This window comes from Pleurodeles waltl, chromosome 11 (assembly GCF_031143425.1).
Source record: "Pleurodeles waltl isolate 20211129_DDA chromosome 11, aPleWal1.hap1.20221129, whole genome shotgun sequence".
Classification (NCBI taxonomy): Eukaryota; Metazoa; Chordata; class Amphibia; order Caudata; family Salamandridae; genus Pleurodeles; species Pleurodeles waltl.
In genome coordinates this window covers 145,102,805-145,122,342 of record NC_090450.1, presented here as the reverse complement: position 1 = coordinate 145,122,342, position 19,538 = coordinate 145,102,805, and the positions used below count along the sequence as shown (strand labels likewise).

At 41.1% G+C, this 19,538-nt stretch overlaps 1 protein-coding gene across 5 annotated transcripts in view; it reads right to left on the bottom strand.

The window, feature by feature from the left end:
- Positions 1 to 234: 234 nt before the first annotated feature.
- Positions 235 to 19,538, bottom strand: part of C11H3orf33 (chromosome 11 C3orf33 homolog) — a 132,771-nt gene continuing 113,467 nt past the window's right edge. For 2 of the 5 annotated variants that reach the window (XM_069213308.1, XM_069213304.1), the window contains one exon: positions 3,761 to 4,205. In XM_069213308.1, the coding sequence (XP_069069409.1) occupies positions 3,924 to 4,205 (282 nt within the window). In that variant the 3' untranslated portion in view covers positions 3,761 to 3,923. Of the gene's footprint in view, positions 366 to 412; positions 2,388 to 3,760; positions 4,206 to 19,538 lie in introns of those variants that run through there. The other 3 variants (XR_011199371.1, XM_069213307.1, XM_069213305.1) reach the window with 3 other exon arrangements.

Below are 19,538 nucleotides of genomic sequence, written 5' to 3'. Positions count from 1 at the left end.
TGGTGCTTTGCACCATAGGGTCACCTAGATGCCTTCCTAGTCTCAGCCAATGGCTGACAGTCACACTGCGGAGTTAAGAATGTTAATGATGAAGGGTGGAGAAATGAACTTTCAATAACGGTGATTGTCACAGTACAGTGCACACATTAACATTCATTTCTAATTCTGACTCCAGACATACAATGGCTACAGCTCTCCCTCCAATAAACAGCATGTTTTAAGGTGGATTATTTTATTACAGATGCCATTTTTGGACTGTGACTTTATTAAAAGACAGTGTAGGACTTTTGTTCACCACAACAGCAGGAGTAGCTTAAGTGGGTTTGCACTTATTTGGACACAAATGCAACCTGTGGGATCCTTGCCTGATGAAAAAAGATAGAAAAGTTCATTAACAAAAAAAATAATTAGAAGAAAATCCGAACAGACAAAATATAATTTAGCATTATCACATTTTACCATAAACAGCAATGTGACAGTTTCCAGAACAGCTATGTTTAACAATAATGGCATTTCTGCATATTTATAGGAAGGGACAACAATTGGCATCAGTATCAATCTCTGTTTCATTGTAAGACAGGATCTAAAGGGCTCCAACATGTCGTGCTGGCAGGACTGGAGGACATGCAGTTCAGCATAGTTCTCTGGCCTTTCTATCGATACAGCAGGGTCTTTCAACCAATATTTTACTTTCGGATGAGGACCGCTCATCCAGCAACAAGCCAATGCTTTTTCTCCCTAATAACAGCAGGACTCCCACCAGCGTCTAACCGGTTTCGAAATGTGTTTAGTGTAACCAAACAATGCTTTCAACAGGGTTCATTCTGTGCAGAACTCAACTATTTCTTCTATGGGGTTGAATACTTACAATTGTTTCAGACTGGTTGGCATTTCCAGGCTAGGTGATAAAACCCAGCAGGCACACAGACCTCTAGATCACTGTGCAGTCTTTAATAGATCAATCATATCTAGAAAGGGCGAGGAGCAGTATAATCTGTTAACAATCCATACATCTAAGCTTATATCAAGCGCTATATCTGCCCTCGATTTCTTCAAAGCTCTATGGTCAGGGCTTGTGCAGAGTTATATAAACACCTTGTACTGTGAGGAAACCCAGCACCTTTATTCTGTTTTTTTAATGATATGAGTAAGAATTAAGAATTCTGGTGGCTTCTCGGAGAAGGAGTCCCAATTTGATGATGCTACATGTCGTAAACGCATATAATCAAGCATTTCTAAAGGTGTAGTGATTCTGTCTATCTTGATCTGGTCAAGTGTGCGATATGTCCTGTTGACAGACTATGCCAGCCATACATTAGTTTCAGACAAATATTTCACTTTTTCAGCAGTATCATAAATCAGTGCAACGTTTTCACAGTTCTCTTCAATGTTAAAAATAAACTTTTCTTCTCTTAAAGTGTAGGTACATTTCTCTGGAATTCTAATTTTGCAAACGAATTAGGTGCTCTTGTCAAATTTTTATTTTCACTTCTTGTTTTGCATTTCTCCATTTAACATTTAACAGTTTTTATTTCAGTACTACACCTGAAGCATGCTGTGGGATGGATAAACAAACTCTTTGGTTTTTGTAGTATTAAATGACATTTGTTTTATTTCCTGAGTTGTATGTTTACCTATGAATGTTTGATTTGGTACATGGTTATACTCTGAAGAGTAGATGACACCATCACTCTTAGAACAGGCACGCCCCTCTGATGTGGGTGATGTGATATTGCTTCATTTTCAAAAAGAGCGTTCTTTGTAAACGTGTATACACATCTTTCAAACACTAGCTGGGATTTACCACATTACGAAGTTGTTAACGTTACGCACACCCTTAAAGCTTAAGTGATTACTGCAAATAACTTCAGAGCCTGCCTCACAGTAGAAAATATCCTCTAATTAAATAAGTACTTGTTACTTGCCTGGGGATGTGAACTTAACTGCAGAAAATCTTGCAAACAGCCGCCCTCTCTCTGGCCTTAGTGAGCAGCAACCTCTCCCAGCATGCTAAAACAGAAAACTTGTGACATGCAAGCGGCAGCAGGATCTGCCTCAAAGTACTTCAGATCAGTGATTCATGGCACAAAAAAGTTTGTCAGGAAAGGGTTTTCAGTCACACATTTTCACCAAAACTGACAAACAGGTGATAAAAGACTGTCGTTGCTTCTTTAAAACCGGTTAATTGGAAAGGCAATGAGTTATTCTGAAATTCGTCAACCACACAAACAGCGGCTGAAGTGACAACACACCATTCGAACCTGACATCTGAGGCTTATTCCACCCTTCGCCCATCAACTGCCTCCTATTTGCTGCCGGTGGTCTGGGAGAACAATGCTTCCTTCGGAATGTATGTAAAAATGATTAGTAGGGCACTGGATGTAAACCTGCAAAAGGGTAAATAAAATATACCAGCCGGTCATATAAGTGCAACACAACCACTTCTAAAATATTATTGTTACTTCTGAGAGAAGGCAGTGTGTCTTTAAATACTGATGTCTCAAGCCAACAACGAAGACTCTAAGGTGTAAACACAATGGTGACAATGCAGTGGTCGTGAAAAGTTAACACAGTGTACCAACTGACAGTTTCAAGGTAATTTCAGTACACAATGGTTAACTGTTACATCAAAGATAAAAAAAAAAAAAAACATGGTTAGACTATAAAAGGAATCAGCTTTTCAAAATAAATAATGATGAGAAAAACAGACCAAAATTAGTAATGGTCCTCAACACATCTTCCGGCCCCTACACAGCCACTTAAGAGGGGACTTCTTAAGGACATAGAGCTAGAGGCGGTGGGCGCAAAACTAAATGGACCAGTAAAATGTGGGTTTCAGCAGAACCAACGAATGAGAGAAGAGGTGGTGATAAGAATCTGCTATCAGGGGAATCAGTGAGAAACGTCCCTGTCAGGATCAGTGTTGCTGGACAAAATCAGCTGTAAAATGTATTTGGAACAGTAGGCCAAATCATCCTTATCAAAGTTGTAGGGGAGGGCAAAGTGAAGACACCACAGGAAGTTAACATATCTTTCAGATTACTGTCTACATTCTGTTCTTCCTGCAGCCTTCATGGCCTCTGACAAAAGGAGTAGCAAGAGAACTCGAAGGGCTAACACAAAGCAAGATGGGGGTTCCAGCTACAATTCACTGACTACTTCTTACTGATCTAAATTGGAGCAGGCTCAACTTTGAAGGGAATAAAGGTAAAAACTAACTCCTACTTGACATCAACTCTTGTTTGTTAGTTAGTAATTAATTCCATTATAATTCATTCTTCACCGAGGAACGGATGGAAAAGCAGTAAGAGCATTTTAAATTATAAGTGTACTTCCCGCTCTTGTATAAATTCACTCTGAATGTAGCATAGATTGAAATCCATATACTGAACATAACAGCAGCACACTCACCACTTCGTTTGTCTCACAACTGGCCAAACTCTCTTCAGATGTAGCAGTAACATATGTAATTCATGTATTGGCACGTGAGTATAACCTCTGGGAATTAAATCAACACTACTTGCCTAGCAAGCAAGAGTTGCAATGTAAAAGCTGTCATCACTGCAAGACATGTAAGTGGTCATTTTCATGAATTCAAGCCTTTTGAATAATTAAATCAAATTTGTCATGTAAGTGTTGCAGAAGTGACTAGACCCTAATACTCATAGTATTTTCCAGGGCAGCCATTTTGAACAAAAATTGCCTCACATTTATTTTCTATTTGTCTTTTGAAAACAAAATGTGGCATAAACTTTGATCATTAGTATTATGGAAAAGTTTTATTTGGGTGTACACAACTGCATGTTCATGCCAATATTTTTTTTGGGCCACTTAGGAACATATAGTACTCTCAGAAAGCACATTTCCATTGCACATTGCCTTTGTCTAGTCCAGCACTATTAAGGCAGGAATAATTTTAATTTCTATTGTCTTGACTTTCTGAAATACATGAAAATCCAATTTATCGTTCGTTTTATCTGTTGCATGACTGCATGTGTATTAAAATGGACATACATTTTTTCTAACAACGTTCTTTCTTTCCAAAGACCTCTTCCTTTCTTCTGGGCTTTCAGTTCTGCTTGGAGTAGTTTTTTCTGAAGCTTCCAGTAAACTTTAGAATCTTTTCGAGGTCCTTCAATGAATGTGGTTTTCCCCAGTCCTTGTCTCAACACCTCTTCATTGATGCATACATTGAAAAATCCACCCTACAAAAGCAAGCAAAAGGAAAAAATGGCACATTTTTTATGATTTGTTTTTCCTGTTATCTTAAAGTAACCAATTTATTACCCCCATCTTACCAAAGCGCAAAGGTCATCGTAAAACCAATGGAAGAAAACAAAAAATAAAAACTGAAAAAAATCAAAAGACAGGTACAATGGAGGTGGGCAAAAAAGAAAGAAATGGTGATGAAGAATTAATGCCGTGCAGAAAGACAGGGAAGACTGATTCACCAAACTTCGAGGTAGGCTTGCCCCAAAAAGTCAGACCTTGTGGAAATTTGAGGAACATCAGCAGAGTGAGGGACAGTGAACAGAGGAAATAAGTTTTACCCAGTACACCCAGTCATTCCTCATTGAATAAGGCGCCTATGACTCGTACTTCCATATAGAAATAGCAAATAGCCCGATCAATGCAATAACATTTGGAGGTGTCTCAAACTGTGGTGCACTGCTGGTCTGTCAGATAATTTCTACTCAATAAGTGCTAAGAATGGCCATGAGGTGAACTGCTGGTATAATATCAAAGATTCATAAAGTAAACGGAGAGCACCCACTTACTAATTACACCATTTGCATTATTTCAGAGAAAAATAAACATAGGTGATTGTAATAATGGCTGGAAAAGATGGGGTCTAAGAAAAATCTGTCAATATAAAATGCAAGCTTATTCTCAACTGACAAACTGGGTACGCATTTAGATGACGTCTGCTTCACCATGAGGTTCGGGTGCAAGCACAAACATCATTAAAGACAACGAGTAGGCCCGACTGGCTCATTTGTAACTTAACATGTTGGGGCATAATTAGTAATGTAATTCATCTCATTGGATCTGTATATAAAACCTCAATCAGATGTATAACACCGTGTACTATGCCATTCCACAGCTAAAAACACAAATATCTAGTTTTGTCAAACACCTTATCAGTATCATAGTCAGCTACATACCACTTTTTCTCTCTCTGAATGGATCTCATCAGATCACACATCAGGCTGGCAGCCGGTGAGGCCGTGCATCCTTTTACAAAACTCATTCGGTTGCTTTTGCTTGGGGGAGGGAAATTATCAAATACAAACTGTGTTTCATACAACTTGTGCTCAGTACTGATTCGGTTTTAGTCTGCACCTGACTCCAAAACCTCTACGTTATGAAATGTACACTAAATGTTTCTGCGAAGTGTCCAGGCACGCCATCGACACGATGTGTCTTCTGTCCCTTAAGATTTTACCGGCCATTAGAATATCCCGGACTTTCGTTGGCTCAATGAGTTTCGGCCGGTTTTCAAATGTTTACGGTGGTGTGTATTTCCTCAAAAACGTGATGAACATCACAAACCAAGGTATATTTTACTGATGCTTATATCCATACACAAATGTATTCATATTAGTCTGACCTGCATGTGTATCTCACCACTAATATTAACCAAATTCATAACCCTAGCTCTCTCAGAAGGAATATTATTTTACTATTCACAGCTATCAGTGCTCAAATGGGTTTTCACTCTAGGACAAACTGTAAAAGATGATTTTACTTAGATTTTGGATTTTCTATGGTGTCGTTAGGTTGCACTCTGCAAGGTGAACTGTCTGTCTAAAAGGTGACAGAATAGGAGGATAGACTGTGAAGGGGGATTTGGGGTGGGGGCGGAGTTGATGAAGGAGAGGTACGTAAAACACTGCGGGACGAGGTGTGGGAGCTGGTACTGGAGGAAAGGAGCTTGAAAAGCACTAAATGTAACAGTTCTTGAATTGCGTGGTCAAGTCAATGACTAAGAATAGGTTGTCTTGCTACGGGGATTTGTTGGGCATGTAGAATAAGGATTTTTTATTTTGAAGAGGTAAAAGTTATGAGGGTTTTTTCGGCAAATCATTTGTAGGTAAGGAATTGTAGTTATATCACCTGAGACTTGCGATCATGTAGAGCATGGGTACTCACAAACATTTTCCCAGGGGCCACAAAGTTTGGTCTGTGGTGTGGCCGAAGGCCACACTGATGCTAGCAGTGTGGTGATCAAAGGGAGGAGGGGGCTCTGGATGGGAGGGGTTGTGGTGTTACGGTGGGTGTAGGGGGCAGCAAAGCATATAGATCTAGTGGCTGAATCGCTCAATGTGAAACCAGAAAATGTGGCATTAATCCCAGCTTCCCCACTTTACCAAATTGTGTGATCCTAGGCAATTGTTTTATTTCACGTTCCCTTCATTTTCTTCATTATTGTATGAAGGAGGACTTCACAATGCATGTCTTCAGTATGTGCGCTGTGCGAAGTCTTCTCCTGTGTTTGATTTAATAAACTATGAAGTTGTTCATGTATAATAACAAAGCAGGCCAATCAGAGAGTGCAGATAGCTGACTTGCCTCTTAATAAACTATTGGCATTGTTATCCAGTTGGGGGTAAGAATGAATGTTTCTGAATTTATGTTTGAAATCTATTGTTCTTTAAAAAAAGAAAAACACTTCTCCATGCACTGATATAATCTGATGTAGTAAAATGAAATGGTCCTGGGTGTAAATGAAATACACCTTTTGAATTTTTAAGACCCCCTATCATAGTTGCAGACATTTGCTGCAAGATGTCTTAAAAAATGAAAGTGTTCCTGCAGTTAAGTGTTTTCCTTTCTTTATCTTCAATAGTGTTTAAACTATTGCCTGTTGAGTCGAGTAAACAGCAGCCTAGTGCTACTGCTGCCCTGGGGGCCACATGTAAAGGTCAAAAGGGCCGCATGCGGCCCCTGGGCCGTACTTTGAGTATCACTGCTGTAGAGCTAGCTCAGCATGAATTGAATGTATGTGAGGAAGTGTTAAGAACTTCCGTACTGATCAGCCATACTATTATTGGCTCATTAATTCACTCCTAGGAGCGTACCAAACTCCGGCACAACATTACAATTCTATCCTTTCCTCTTCTCCTATGTTCTTCCATCTTCTAACTTATCCTATGATCTCCTTATGCTCCTTACTAATCCGCTACTATCGCTATTCCTTAACTTACACTCTAGCACAGTAATTCAACGTCTCTCTCTCCTTTTTTATTAACTCTCCAGCACTGCACTACGATACCCTGGCACAGGAACAACTACAGTACCTGTGTTACTCTATAGCACGGTCATTTATCTTCTCTCTCCTTTTTAATTTCACTCTCCAGAGCACTACAATTGCCTGACAGTGCAACATTCAGAGGTCCATGACTTACCGGCACAGCTGTCCTCACAGCAATATTCACTTCTCTCTTCTATCCACTGCCGCCTTGTACCTTACCACACCGTCCTTTTCTCTTCTACCAATCCTCACTTCTCATTAATGCTTTCTCTGTCACAGGACTTTGTGTAAATCAGCATCATTCTCTATAATAGGACCCTAAGACACAGTACTATCCATGGTAGTATTAAATTTATCTCTACTTCTCTGTCCTTCTCCCTCTCCAATTCATTAAGTGTGTCTTCTCCTGAGGGAGCACTTGATGGATCCATCAGATATCTTTCTTGGCCAGCCCATAATACCTCTTTCTGCACATTCTGCTGCTTCCCATTTGTATCTCTATTAACACGCCTCTGAAAAAACTGGAAATCTAGCATCCAGGAACTCATCTGCAAATCCTATGTGCCTTCTTGTTTCCCCCCCAAAAGTAGGCTCTCCTTCAAAATTAAATTATGGATACCGTACTTCATGCCTCAATAAACTAATTTCTCATGCAGTGAACACAGTTGCACCGCAAACCAAAGCTGCAATGTCTCCCTGTCGTTTGCAAGACACACAAACCTCTGAGAAGAACTACAAGCAAAGCATATGAGTGGCTACATCACATTTTCTACAATCCCAATTACAGCAGTCTACAATCCTGGCCAGAACACTATTCCAATTTGTTTATACCAACATCGCTCCAGCTGCCAAATCTTCCTCCAACCTCTCATCTAAAATGGGAAATATTTCAAAGCTACTTCAATAATAATGTCCTTTCCATTTGTGTCTCCACTTTTCCTGGTAGTAGTTCTAAATAGGCAATACCAAAGATGACAAACTCTTGGAATCTTTTTAAATTGGTCATCCAAGATGACTTTACCATTATCACTAAAAATCTAAAACCCACTGCCTAGTACAATGACTTAATACCAGCGATCATCATCAAGGTCAATTTTCCTACGTTGCTGAGGCCAGGAGCAAAATTATTACCTCACACTTTGACCAAGAAACTTTTCCAGACTCCATAAAACATGACCAACTTGCCCATCTTCTAAAAAAAAACTCAACCTGGACCCAGACTTGCCATCAAATTACAGACCTATCTCAAACCTCCAGTAACTAGGCTCGACAATAGAAGAATGTGTCTCCTTATAGCTGACAGGCAATATCCATGCTGGAAACTTACTCCGTGTTCATCACCTGGCTTCAGAATGGGTTATGACACCTGAATTGCTTCACTAAAAGTTCTGGATGATGTTTATCTGTTGCTGGATAATAGAGACTCTTGGCTTCATGTTTTGCTCGCTCTCAGAAAAGAGTTTGTTACACTCAACCATAAAGAAATGATATCCATTTTAGAACACTGCTTTGGAATTTATATTAAAGTCCTAAAATGGGTCACATAAGTTCTACTCAACTACTCTCAAAGTGTAAAGATTGAAGGCAACATCTCTGAACCAACTCCCAATATCTGTGGTATCTCACAAAACTCCATTTTGGCCCCATCACTCTTCTACCTATACATAGATACCGCATCCAAAATGTGTGATGGAGCAGGTGTCTCTATCCATCAATACCCAGATGACACCCAAATCAACCCTTCACCGATTGACATCCTCAGAATCTGAAATGTCCTCTTTAACTTTAAAACTTGGATGTCTGAGAACACCATTACTCTCAATCCCTCAAAACTGAATGAATTCATTTCATTCTGTCCCCCCTCCTCCAAACACAAAAATCCTTTCAATCCTGTGAGGCTGATACAACAAAACATTACGGACCTCTGTCTGACACTGTCAACCACTGTTCCTTCTCCCAGAATCCCAGCAGACTCCTCCTTCTTTATGATCCCCTATACAAATAAAAATTCCAAATAACAACTGTCACCACTGGAAGAAAATAAAGATGCTGCTTCCTCCTCCTCTTCTAAAAACAGAATCACACTCATTAATCCTGTCATATCTGGATTTTGGTAACTCCATCCTATCGAGGAACTATCAATCCTTCCTCTTGTCATTCAAACCTGTATCCCACACCACAGCCAATCTCCTCCCATCTTTGAAGAAAATCGCTCCAACTCTCATCAAGTTACAATGGTTCCCCAATGAGACTAGAATAAAAATTAAACTGGTATGCCTAGCCTAGAAAGCCATTCGCAATACCTCGTCATTTTATCTCTCTAATCGTCTCAAACCATCTGCAGGTATGAGATTTTTCAGAAGCAAGAACAATCTTTTGGCAACCCCCCACCTCCCATGCATAGTACCAAACCTTTTTTATACACACACACATTACCCTCTACCCCCCTCACTCTCCCACCCCAACCATCTTGAAAATGTCCAAAGTGAGCAGGGATAGCCCCTGGAACCTCTACCCCATTGGTTAGGGCCTCCAAAGGGGTTAGTCCCATCCACTAGCTCATGCCAGGCATACATTTGGCACTGCTGGGCACCCGCTTCAGAGCAGTCCTGGGCCTGTGGAAGATCAGAAAAGGACTGAACCCGCTGCCTGAGACCTGAGAAGAGCCTAGAAGACTTGACCTGTTTGCCTTCTTGAACCCAGAACAAAGGAGTAGACTCCAAGGGTCATAATACTGATCTTCTGTTGAAGCTACATTGGAACCTCCTGTTGGCCCTTGTTGTCCACCCTGTGAGCCTGTGGGTCCCCACGCCATCTCCAAGGTCCTGGAAAGGGAGAATGGGGGATGGGCTTTACAAGTGTACTACTATGAGAGATAGGGACTTAAAGCACTAAAGTCAGAAGGTAAAAACTTTGACTACGATGAACCTGGTTAGCGTATCCGACCCGCACTCCTTCACAGCCGGCATCAATTTGCAGCTGGGCTTTATTATTTCTTGATCATTGGTTATTATTACCATTGTGTGCTTCCTGGTGCTATTTCCACTTAAAAGATCAAAAATCACATCTCTGGTTCCCCTTGCATTTTTATTAGATTTTACTCTATTTTTCTAATTTGCTTTGGGATTTTTATTGGTTTACATTTCGACTTAGTTACTGTTTTACTGTTTAGTACTGCATAAATGCTTTACACATCGCTGTTAGAAATGGGGTCTTTGGTTGACAGTCAGGTTACCCCCTGTTCAAGCAAGGACCCTCACTCTAGTCAGGGTAAAAGAGAATCACCCTCAGCTAACCCCTGCTTACCCCCTTGGTAGCTTGGCAGAGCAGTAGGCTTAACTTCAGAGTGCTAGGTGTAAAGTATTTGTACCAACACACACAGTAACTTAATAAAAACACTACAAAATGACACAAAATGACACAACACCAGTTTAGAAAAATAGGAAATATTTATCTAAACAAAACAAGACCAAAACGACAAAAATCCAACATACACAAGTCAAGTTATGAATTTTTGAAGATTAAACTCAAAAATAGTGCTTAGAAACAAAAATGCTTCGATGAGGTGTTAATACGGCGTCATGACGGAGTCGTGCCCAACAAGCCGACACCAGCGGCGCCGGACACGGAGTCGCGTAGACCCCCAAGTACAGTACCTTTGGTGAAGAGTGAAAACAAGTCGATGCGCGAAGTCGGGGATCGCGTTGTCTGTGAGAAGCGTTAAAACCGTGCAATTCAAGCGGCGGCGGTCACGACGTGGTGCGACAACTTCCACGGAGTCGCGGACTTCAGCGGGGCTGCAGCGGCGTCAGGCCTGCGAAGAGCGTCACGTTCCAGCGAAGGTCACGCGTCGGGTGCAGCTCTTCTCCAGGCAGAGGTTCCTCTTGGTTCCAGAAGTGTTTCTAAAGTCTGTGGTTTTGGGTGCCCTTCTTATACCCAATTTCTCCTTTGAAGTAGACCTACTTCAAAGTAAAGTCTCCTTTGAATGTGAAATCCTGCCTTGCCCAGGCCAGGCCCCAGACACTCACCAGGTGGTTGGAGACTGCATTGTGTGAGGACAGGCACAGCCCTTTCAGGTGTAGGTGACCACTCCTCCCCTCCCTCCTAACACAGGTGGCTCGTCAGGAAATGCAGACTACACCCCAGCTCCTTTTGTGTCACTGTCTAGTGTGAGGTGCAACCAGCCCAACTGTCAAACTGACCCAGACCGGGAATCCACAAACAGGCAGAGTCACAGAAATGGTATAAGCAAGAAAATGCTCACTTTCTAAAAGTGGCATTTTCAAACGCACAATCTTAAAATCAACTTTACTAAAAGATGTATTTTTAAATTGTGAGCTCAGAGACCCCAAACTCCACATGTCCATCCGCTCCCAAAGGGAATCTACACTTTAATCAGATTTAAAGGTAGCCCCCATGTTAACCTATGAGAGGGACAGGCCTTGCAACAGTGAAAAACGAATTTAGCAATATTTCACTGTCAGGACATATAAAACACATTACTATATGTCCTACCTTAACCATACACTGTACCCTGCCCTTGGGGCTACCTAGGGCCTACCTTAGGGGTGCCTTACATGTAAGAAAAGGGAAAGTTTAGGCCTGGCAAGTGGGTACACTTGCCAAGTCCAATTTACAGTGCACATTTACACACACACACACTGCAGTGGCAGGTCTGAGACATGATTACAGGGTTACTTGTGTGGGTGGCACAACCAGTGCTGCAGGCCCACTAGTAACATTTGATTTACAGGCTCTGGGCACCTCTAGTGCACTTTACTAGGGACTTAACAGTAAAACAAATATGCCAATCATGGAGAACCAATTACATACAAATTTTAAACAGGAGCACTTGCACTTTAGCACTGGTTAGCAGTGGTAAAGTGCCCAGAGTAATAAAAACAGCAAAATCAGAGTCCAGCACACATCAATAACCTGGGAACAGAGGCATAAAGTTAAGGGAGACCACGCCAAGGATGAAAAGTCTAACAATTGTCTCCAAGTTAAGCCTGCCTGCTCTGTGCCATGTCTGCCAGGGGGTAGAGCACAGGTTTAATTAATTAGTGACTTTAGTGGTTTGCCCTTCAAAGATTGCAAAATGAATCAATTAGCTGTCTTTGTTATACTGAACATAAAATAAAAAAACTGAGAGAACAAAAAGTTTAACAAAACAGGATAAGTTATGTTCCAACGCTCACAACAATAGGAATACAAAAGTTGTAAGGAATATATGTTATAGCCAACACATGAGATCAGTATCAACAGTCTAGGCCATGGGCTTGAGAGATTAAATCAGTCCATTTATATTTCACCTAAACACAACAACAGAAAATATGGGGTGGCCCAATGAATGTTTCTAATTATCACTGTCTCTTTTAATATTCTGGGCTACGGGTTCTCCAACATCCACTCCTGTAGTTAAAGTTGACGTTCCAACGCTTTCAGGGGCATGAGTCCCAGACACTTGTCACCACAAGAAGACCACATGTCAGGCTGTATCATCTGGTTTCAGTACTGGTGTATACAAATCAGATCAGGTAAATCAAGAACCAGGCAGCATCGTTCTCTGGTAAACAAATATTGCAGTGCAGTTGCTCTATTATCTACTAATAGGGCTAGTCACAAAATGACCCCTCCGACGTCATTGCAGAACAACCAGCCAAAGCAATATTTATTAGTTCAGTCACTATTTGGGACTCTCTGTGATTGGTTTCGCACACAGGGATGATGGATGACATGTAGGAGATGACCAATCGCTGTGTTTGCATTCCCAAACTTGAAACTATATTTTTTTAGAACAGCCTGGAATTCCTAAAGGAACTACTGCTGCTTTTAATAAATATAAATACTTATATAGGAACCCATCGGGGAGAGTAGTTACTGGTTCTCTGGACATCGGGAGAGTAGGCCGTCCTATGGATCACTGCCTTCTCACCCCGAGGCTGCCCAACACAATTCCCAAAGAAGAAGCAGTCTAATGGACACACCCCACTCTTTGAGAAAGGGTCACCAACTCTTTTGAGGTGTTGGTTCATCACCAATGGAATTACAATTAGGAAGGATGCATCATTCCCACCCTCACCTAATTGAGATACTGAATAATTTTAGAATATAGTTAAAAAACAAGACTTTGCGGTTGAAAGCCCTATCTTTTTGACAAATTATAGGGTTTGAACTGCAAATAGTTTTGTATGTCATGTACTGAGTGTCCTCTCAAAATAGCTGCTGCTTTCAAAATAGTGTATGTATAATAAGTGCAGGTTTGGGAACAGTGTCTCTGGAATAACATGAATCTGCATGGACAGTACCACAGAACACTTCCGTTATGAAAAGCAAATCCTTCTTTCCACTTTATTTGAATAACACCTATGTATATGTGTTTTTTCCTGTTGCAAGCAAAAGCCCTCCCCCCCCCCCCCCTTTCCATCAACTGAGCATGCTAACACCAGGACAAAATTGCCACCTCTTTAAATGCTTCAATAAAGCAATCAGCAGCTGAAAGGTGACAAGTAAACTTTTGCAAAGTGTCTGCCTTGGCACAGCAGTCCGTGTGTCACATTTTGAAATACCTTTTGATCCACTGGAGTTAAAACCAATGATTTGTTTGTTAAATGCACAAATTAAACAACAGGAGGTGGAATATGTAACAAGAGGGCAATCCTTATTTATCCAAAGAAAAAGGCCTTGAGGAATCACAGATTTCCAGTGGCCTTGGGAATACGGATGACTAGAAAACCACGTGCTGGAGGAGCATCAGTAAGACCAGAAATCAGATGGACAGGGTAGCTTAGAGTGTTAATAGGATGTCAACAGACTGCTCATATACTGTGAGGGACAACCAACTACCAACTGGAAGCTTTGTTACCACAGCAATTGAAATGGAAGATTATGCTGGTAGCTCTGTTTACAGCGGCCACTTAAAATGATTTACTAGACTTTGCAGTTTTCATAATTGTATGCTGTCCCAACCACCCACCCCACTAGAGCACTAGTCTGTTCAATTTGGCTCAGAGTAAAATGTTGGCAAATATTGCTGTTGTAAATGAAACTGTGACACGCTGTACATAGAGATTAATTTCTATAATCTGGCAGTGCTCGAAGATGTATCTAATAACAGCAATCCAGAAAAGCAGGAATGACAGGTTTTGAGATGGCGGTAGAACAATGTTTCTATGGTTACTATTAAAGTCAACTGACTCGCATAGTGCACAAAACATATGCATTTGAATATAAAAAGCTGAAAGAAGACTTCAGTAAACAGTTGGCTTCACTTTATCAGATCACAAATCTGTCTTATTCCTCTAACAAATACATACCTTTCCTTCCCACTTTTTACCACTATGGACTTTTTAAAAACCTATCAATAACAGTTGCGTAACATCCAGATCTCCCAAAATAAGATCAAACGCCTTTGAAGTAGTGAGCACATTGCTCTTTTGTTTTCACATGGAATTTGGAGACTGGTAGAAATTGGGTCTCTAGTTGGGAAAGGTTTGCACTCTGTCGTAGTAGGGATCACAATCCTAGTCAGGACAAGTAAGATACATACTAAACGTTTACCTATGTTCACCATCTGGTAGCTTGGCACAGAGCAGTCAGGCTAAACTAAAGAGGGAAAGTACTTTCTGCACACACACAGTTACACAATGAAAACACCACAAAAGGATTTCACACCAGTTTAGAAAAATAGCCAATATTTACTTGAGTCGAAACAAGACCAAAAGGACATAAAATACACAAATCAAGTTATGAATTTTTAAAACGTTAGATCAAAATGCAGTGCTGAGAAGACAAAAGCTCCAACCGGAACTATCTGGTCGCGGTGGATTGGGGCAAATCCAAAAATGCAATCCAACCACAATGGAGCGCAGGCCTGGCACAGGAGTCACGAAGACCCACTGACAATACCTTTAATGCGTTAAGATTTGGTGACGATGCGTTGATCCAGAAGAGGAGATACGTAATGCTATCAGGCGAGGTGTTGTTTCCTGATCGGGCAACGTCGTTGATGCGTCGATGTCCACAAACAATGAGTAATGGTTCCAATGCATTGGTGCTGCGTCAGCCAAGCCACGGCTGCCCTGTAAATCGGGGCTGTTGTGTCGCGGAGTCAGTGAGCGGTGTCCACGGCTTCAGTGCAGGCAGCGGCAAAACGGTGTACCTGCAGCGGGTTACGTTGTTTCCAAGTGACGTGCCATTGTCCCCGTTAGTTCTTGTGTTGCAGCACCTCACTCACCGCCAAGTGCCCAGGACTGGATTTGGCACCACTTGGAAGAGCAGGACTCACAGCAGCGGAGCCCCGGTGCTGGTAGCAAGATGCAGGTGAAGTCTTTGATACCCCCGAGATATCATAAACAGGAAGCAAGCTCAGTCAGGCCCTTGGAGGAATTTTAGATTACAGGATGTAGAGAGTTAGATCCAGTCCTCTCACTCCCAGGCAAGAGGTAGTAGGCAGCAGGCCAACACAGCAGAGCAAACAGCAAATTGGCAGTCCCTCCTCTCAGCTCTGTGTTCTTTCTTCCTGGTCGAATGTCCTCAGTCCAGAAGCGTTCTGAGTATATCGTGTCAGAGGCCAGTACTTGTACCCAAATATGTCTCTGAAGTAGAGAAGACTTTAAAGAGTGGTTTTGAAGTGCCCCAGTTCCCTTTCAGCCCAGTCATGTCTGCCAGGAATTCTGTGGGGGGGGGGGAGTTATCAGTCCTTTGTGTGGGGGTCAAGCCACTTCCCTTGAGGTGTGAGTGAGGGCCCCTTCATCCTTCCTGCCCAAGAAGACCCACCAGTATGCAGATGGAATAAAGGGGCAGTGGAGTGTCCTGTGTTTTATGGCTGTCTGGATGGAATGCACAAAGGTAGCTGTCACCTAAACCATACACAGACCAGATGTGGATTGGAGGCAGGCTGAGGCACAGAGCTGTTAAAGTAAGAAAAATACCAACTTTCTAAAAGTGGCATTTTCAGACCGGAAATTTAAAAAACACCTTTACCAAAAGGTATGTTTTCAAATTGTGAGTCCAGAGACTACAAACTCAATTATTCGATCTTTTCTCAATTAGATTACACTTAAAAGATGTTTTAAGGCAATCCCCAGAGTAGCCTATGGGAGAAATAGTCCTTCAAAAGTGAAAAAAAATATTTATGAGTTTTTGCACTACCTGGACATGTTAAACATAAAAGTACATGTCCAACTTTTTAAATGCACTGTACCCTGCCTTTGGGGGCTAACCAGGGCCTACCTTAGGGATGTCCTACATGTTATAAAAAGGAAGGTTTTGGCCTGGCAAGTGGGTACACTTGCCAGGTTGAACTGCCAGTTTAAACTGCACACTCAGCCTCTGCAATGGCAGGCCTGAGACATGATTGAAAGGCTACCATAGTAGGTGGCACAACCAGTGCTGCAGGCCCACTAGTAGCGTTTGATTTACAGGCCCTGGGCACACATAGTGCACTTTACTACGGTCTTACTAGTAAACCAAGTTTGCCAATCGTGGAGAAGCCAATGTCACCATGTGTTAGACATACAGCACATGCACTTTAGCACTGGATACAGTGGTAAAGTGTGCAGAGTACTAAAGCCAGCAAAAACGAAGTTCAGCACACAGTCAAAACGTGAGGTCAGAAAGAAAAAGGTCAAATGAAACCACGCCATAAGATGCCATGTCTAATAGAGATGGAGGTAGGTGGAGAGGGTGCTGTTTCTTTATTTTGCATGTGGAGGTATCAATCAACTTACAAAATGAAACAACCTGCAATGAAGAAGAGGAAATGGCATGCTACAGTGCGTTTCTTGCAAATGTCTTTAAATGGCAATTCTAGCCTGTATATCCTTGCCATGCTCTGGCACTAAATATAATCGCAATCATCTACAGACCTATATCGTTTGGTCAAGGTGAGGGTCAACATTATTCTCCTTAGTCTGCCTCCTCTAGTCAGATGTAATGTATTTTTATAGGCCTAATCCACTGATGAAAAGTCTAGCCAATGTCACATAACTATCCCATGTGTTTTAACACGTATCACCAAGGATTAGCTTAAAGTCTGCTAAGTGCAATTTGGTGCCTCTTCAAATGACAAAGGGCATTTGGTTGATGGGAACAGAAAACATTAGAACTACTGGAATAAGAAAATAAAGCAGTGTTTTGTGATTTCTGGGAAAATTTCAATTTCTGGCAAAAAGTTCTGGGAAAAATTCCAAATTTAGGAATCCATTTAAATTAAATTAAACTTTTTTTTCTTGAAAGTTTCTATTTAAATGGCATTCATCAGATGTTAGATTTCATTAATTGAATGCATTTTATTATAAGCTGTATTCTACAAGTTTGTTAAAGCATAACATATGCGCTTCTGTTATTTTTCCTTAACTTCGTTTGTCAAACGTACTACTTTTACCGTTTTGTTATTCCTTTCCTATGGTAGACCTCCACACTTGATGTTTCTCTCCTAGATTTTCCCCACCTCCTTTTTCTCGTCCTGCTTCTTCCTCCCTCCCCTTCTTGGTTTCTTTATTTTTTATTTATCTTTGTTAGGAGTGGAACTCTTCTCTTTACGTTCTCCCAGTCTCTTTCAGAAGGCAGCTTTCTTCGCCATCAGATTGTCTTTCACTCTCCCTACAACTGTCCCCTGACCCTTGTTTTCTCTCTCCCATACCTCTTTTCCAACTATCCTTATTCACATTCTGTACTCCTTATTCTTTAGGGTCACAACAGAAACACATAAACAGAACAAGGACTGCAACAACCCTACCTTTGTTTCAATTTTATGTTGAGCGCGCAAGCGCTCTGGCCTGTTGTAATCTATCTGTGGGCTTTTAACCATGCTCACTGCACGCCCATGACTATCACTCGTTCATGGGCTTGCCTTTCAATACTTTGTTATCATTATTAAATGCTTTACATCTGTCCCTCCTTGGGGCAGTTTTGTTACCGCTCTGGCCATCAACGCTGTTACATGGATAATTGTACGTTTGTTGATACGTTTGACTGCAAGCAAACTTCTTTTTCCTTTTGTGTCTCTCCTTCACGCTCATACTCATGATGGCGGTGGCAATCTGAATCGCTTGCTTATGTCAACTGTTTTACTTTTCATTTTCAATTTATGTGGCTAGAAAAGTCCAGTTAGGAGTTTACAACACTCATAGCTGTAACCTGAGCAAATGAAGACCTATTGCATTGCACATGCTTGTTTTCCGATTACTGCCATTAAAAAACAATAAAAACAGTCTTTCAATGCCATCTTTTAAAGAACTGTTGTTACATTTTTGTGTATATCGTTTTACATTTGTATCGTTTTCAGAACACAGTATGTGAATTTGTGATATTTTTCCTGAGTTATGGGCATTTTCAAAAAATGAATTTCTCACAACCTGTTTTTCAACATTTAGGATTCTCATTTTGTACTCTCATCATTGTTTTTTTTCTCTTAAAACACATGCTACAAAAATATGTTTATGGATGTCTCAAACTAGTTAATGATGACAGCATTTTAAAAGTATTCTGTAATACAATTCCTCGTGCTATTACAAACCAATACTTCATAAAGATCTTTTGTAAAATAAACTGAGATAGGAGTGTTATCATTAATATATTCTTAATATTGAGAGGAAGGCTTCCTCTCACTATTGGGTAGTGTGAAAATAAGGCAAGCCAATGGAAAACCCCACAGGGTGTTGATTTCTGCACTTGGTGATCCTAACTGGAACTTTATGCTGCGACCAGACCTTTAGGTACAACAAACATTCTTTGTCACTCCGCCCAATTAAAGACAGAATTTGTGTGTAGGGGAGGTCAATAAATAAAATGATTCTGGAGACACCCCAGCCCTCACTCTGCTTCCTTCTTGCTTCCTGGGTTCGTACTGGCAAAGGTCCATATAACAGACACCCGTGGGCCATACAAAGAAAGACCACTGATCTTCCAAATCAATGTTTTATGTTATTAACTTTGCCAAAGCTTTTCACAAGTGGATGACTGCTCAAGTTTGAAAGACATGATCAAAGTCTAACCTGATGATGCCCCTGTGAGTGGAGAGTCATGGAGATTTCGAAAGTGCTCCTACCTAACTTTGGACTCTCAAAACTTGTTGCTGCCTCCATCAACTGATGTGAACTAGAGGAAAATGATCGATGTACGCATGTCAGTAAGACAGGGTTGACTTGACTTAATCTGTGATTCCGAAGCATAGTATGCTTAACAGATTAATAAGAGGCTAGTAGTAATCAGGGATACCTTTCCTCATCATTCAAAAAGTGACAGTTGTCCTGCCCCGGAAAAGACGTCACATCCGTTA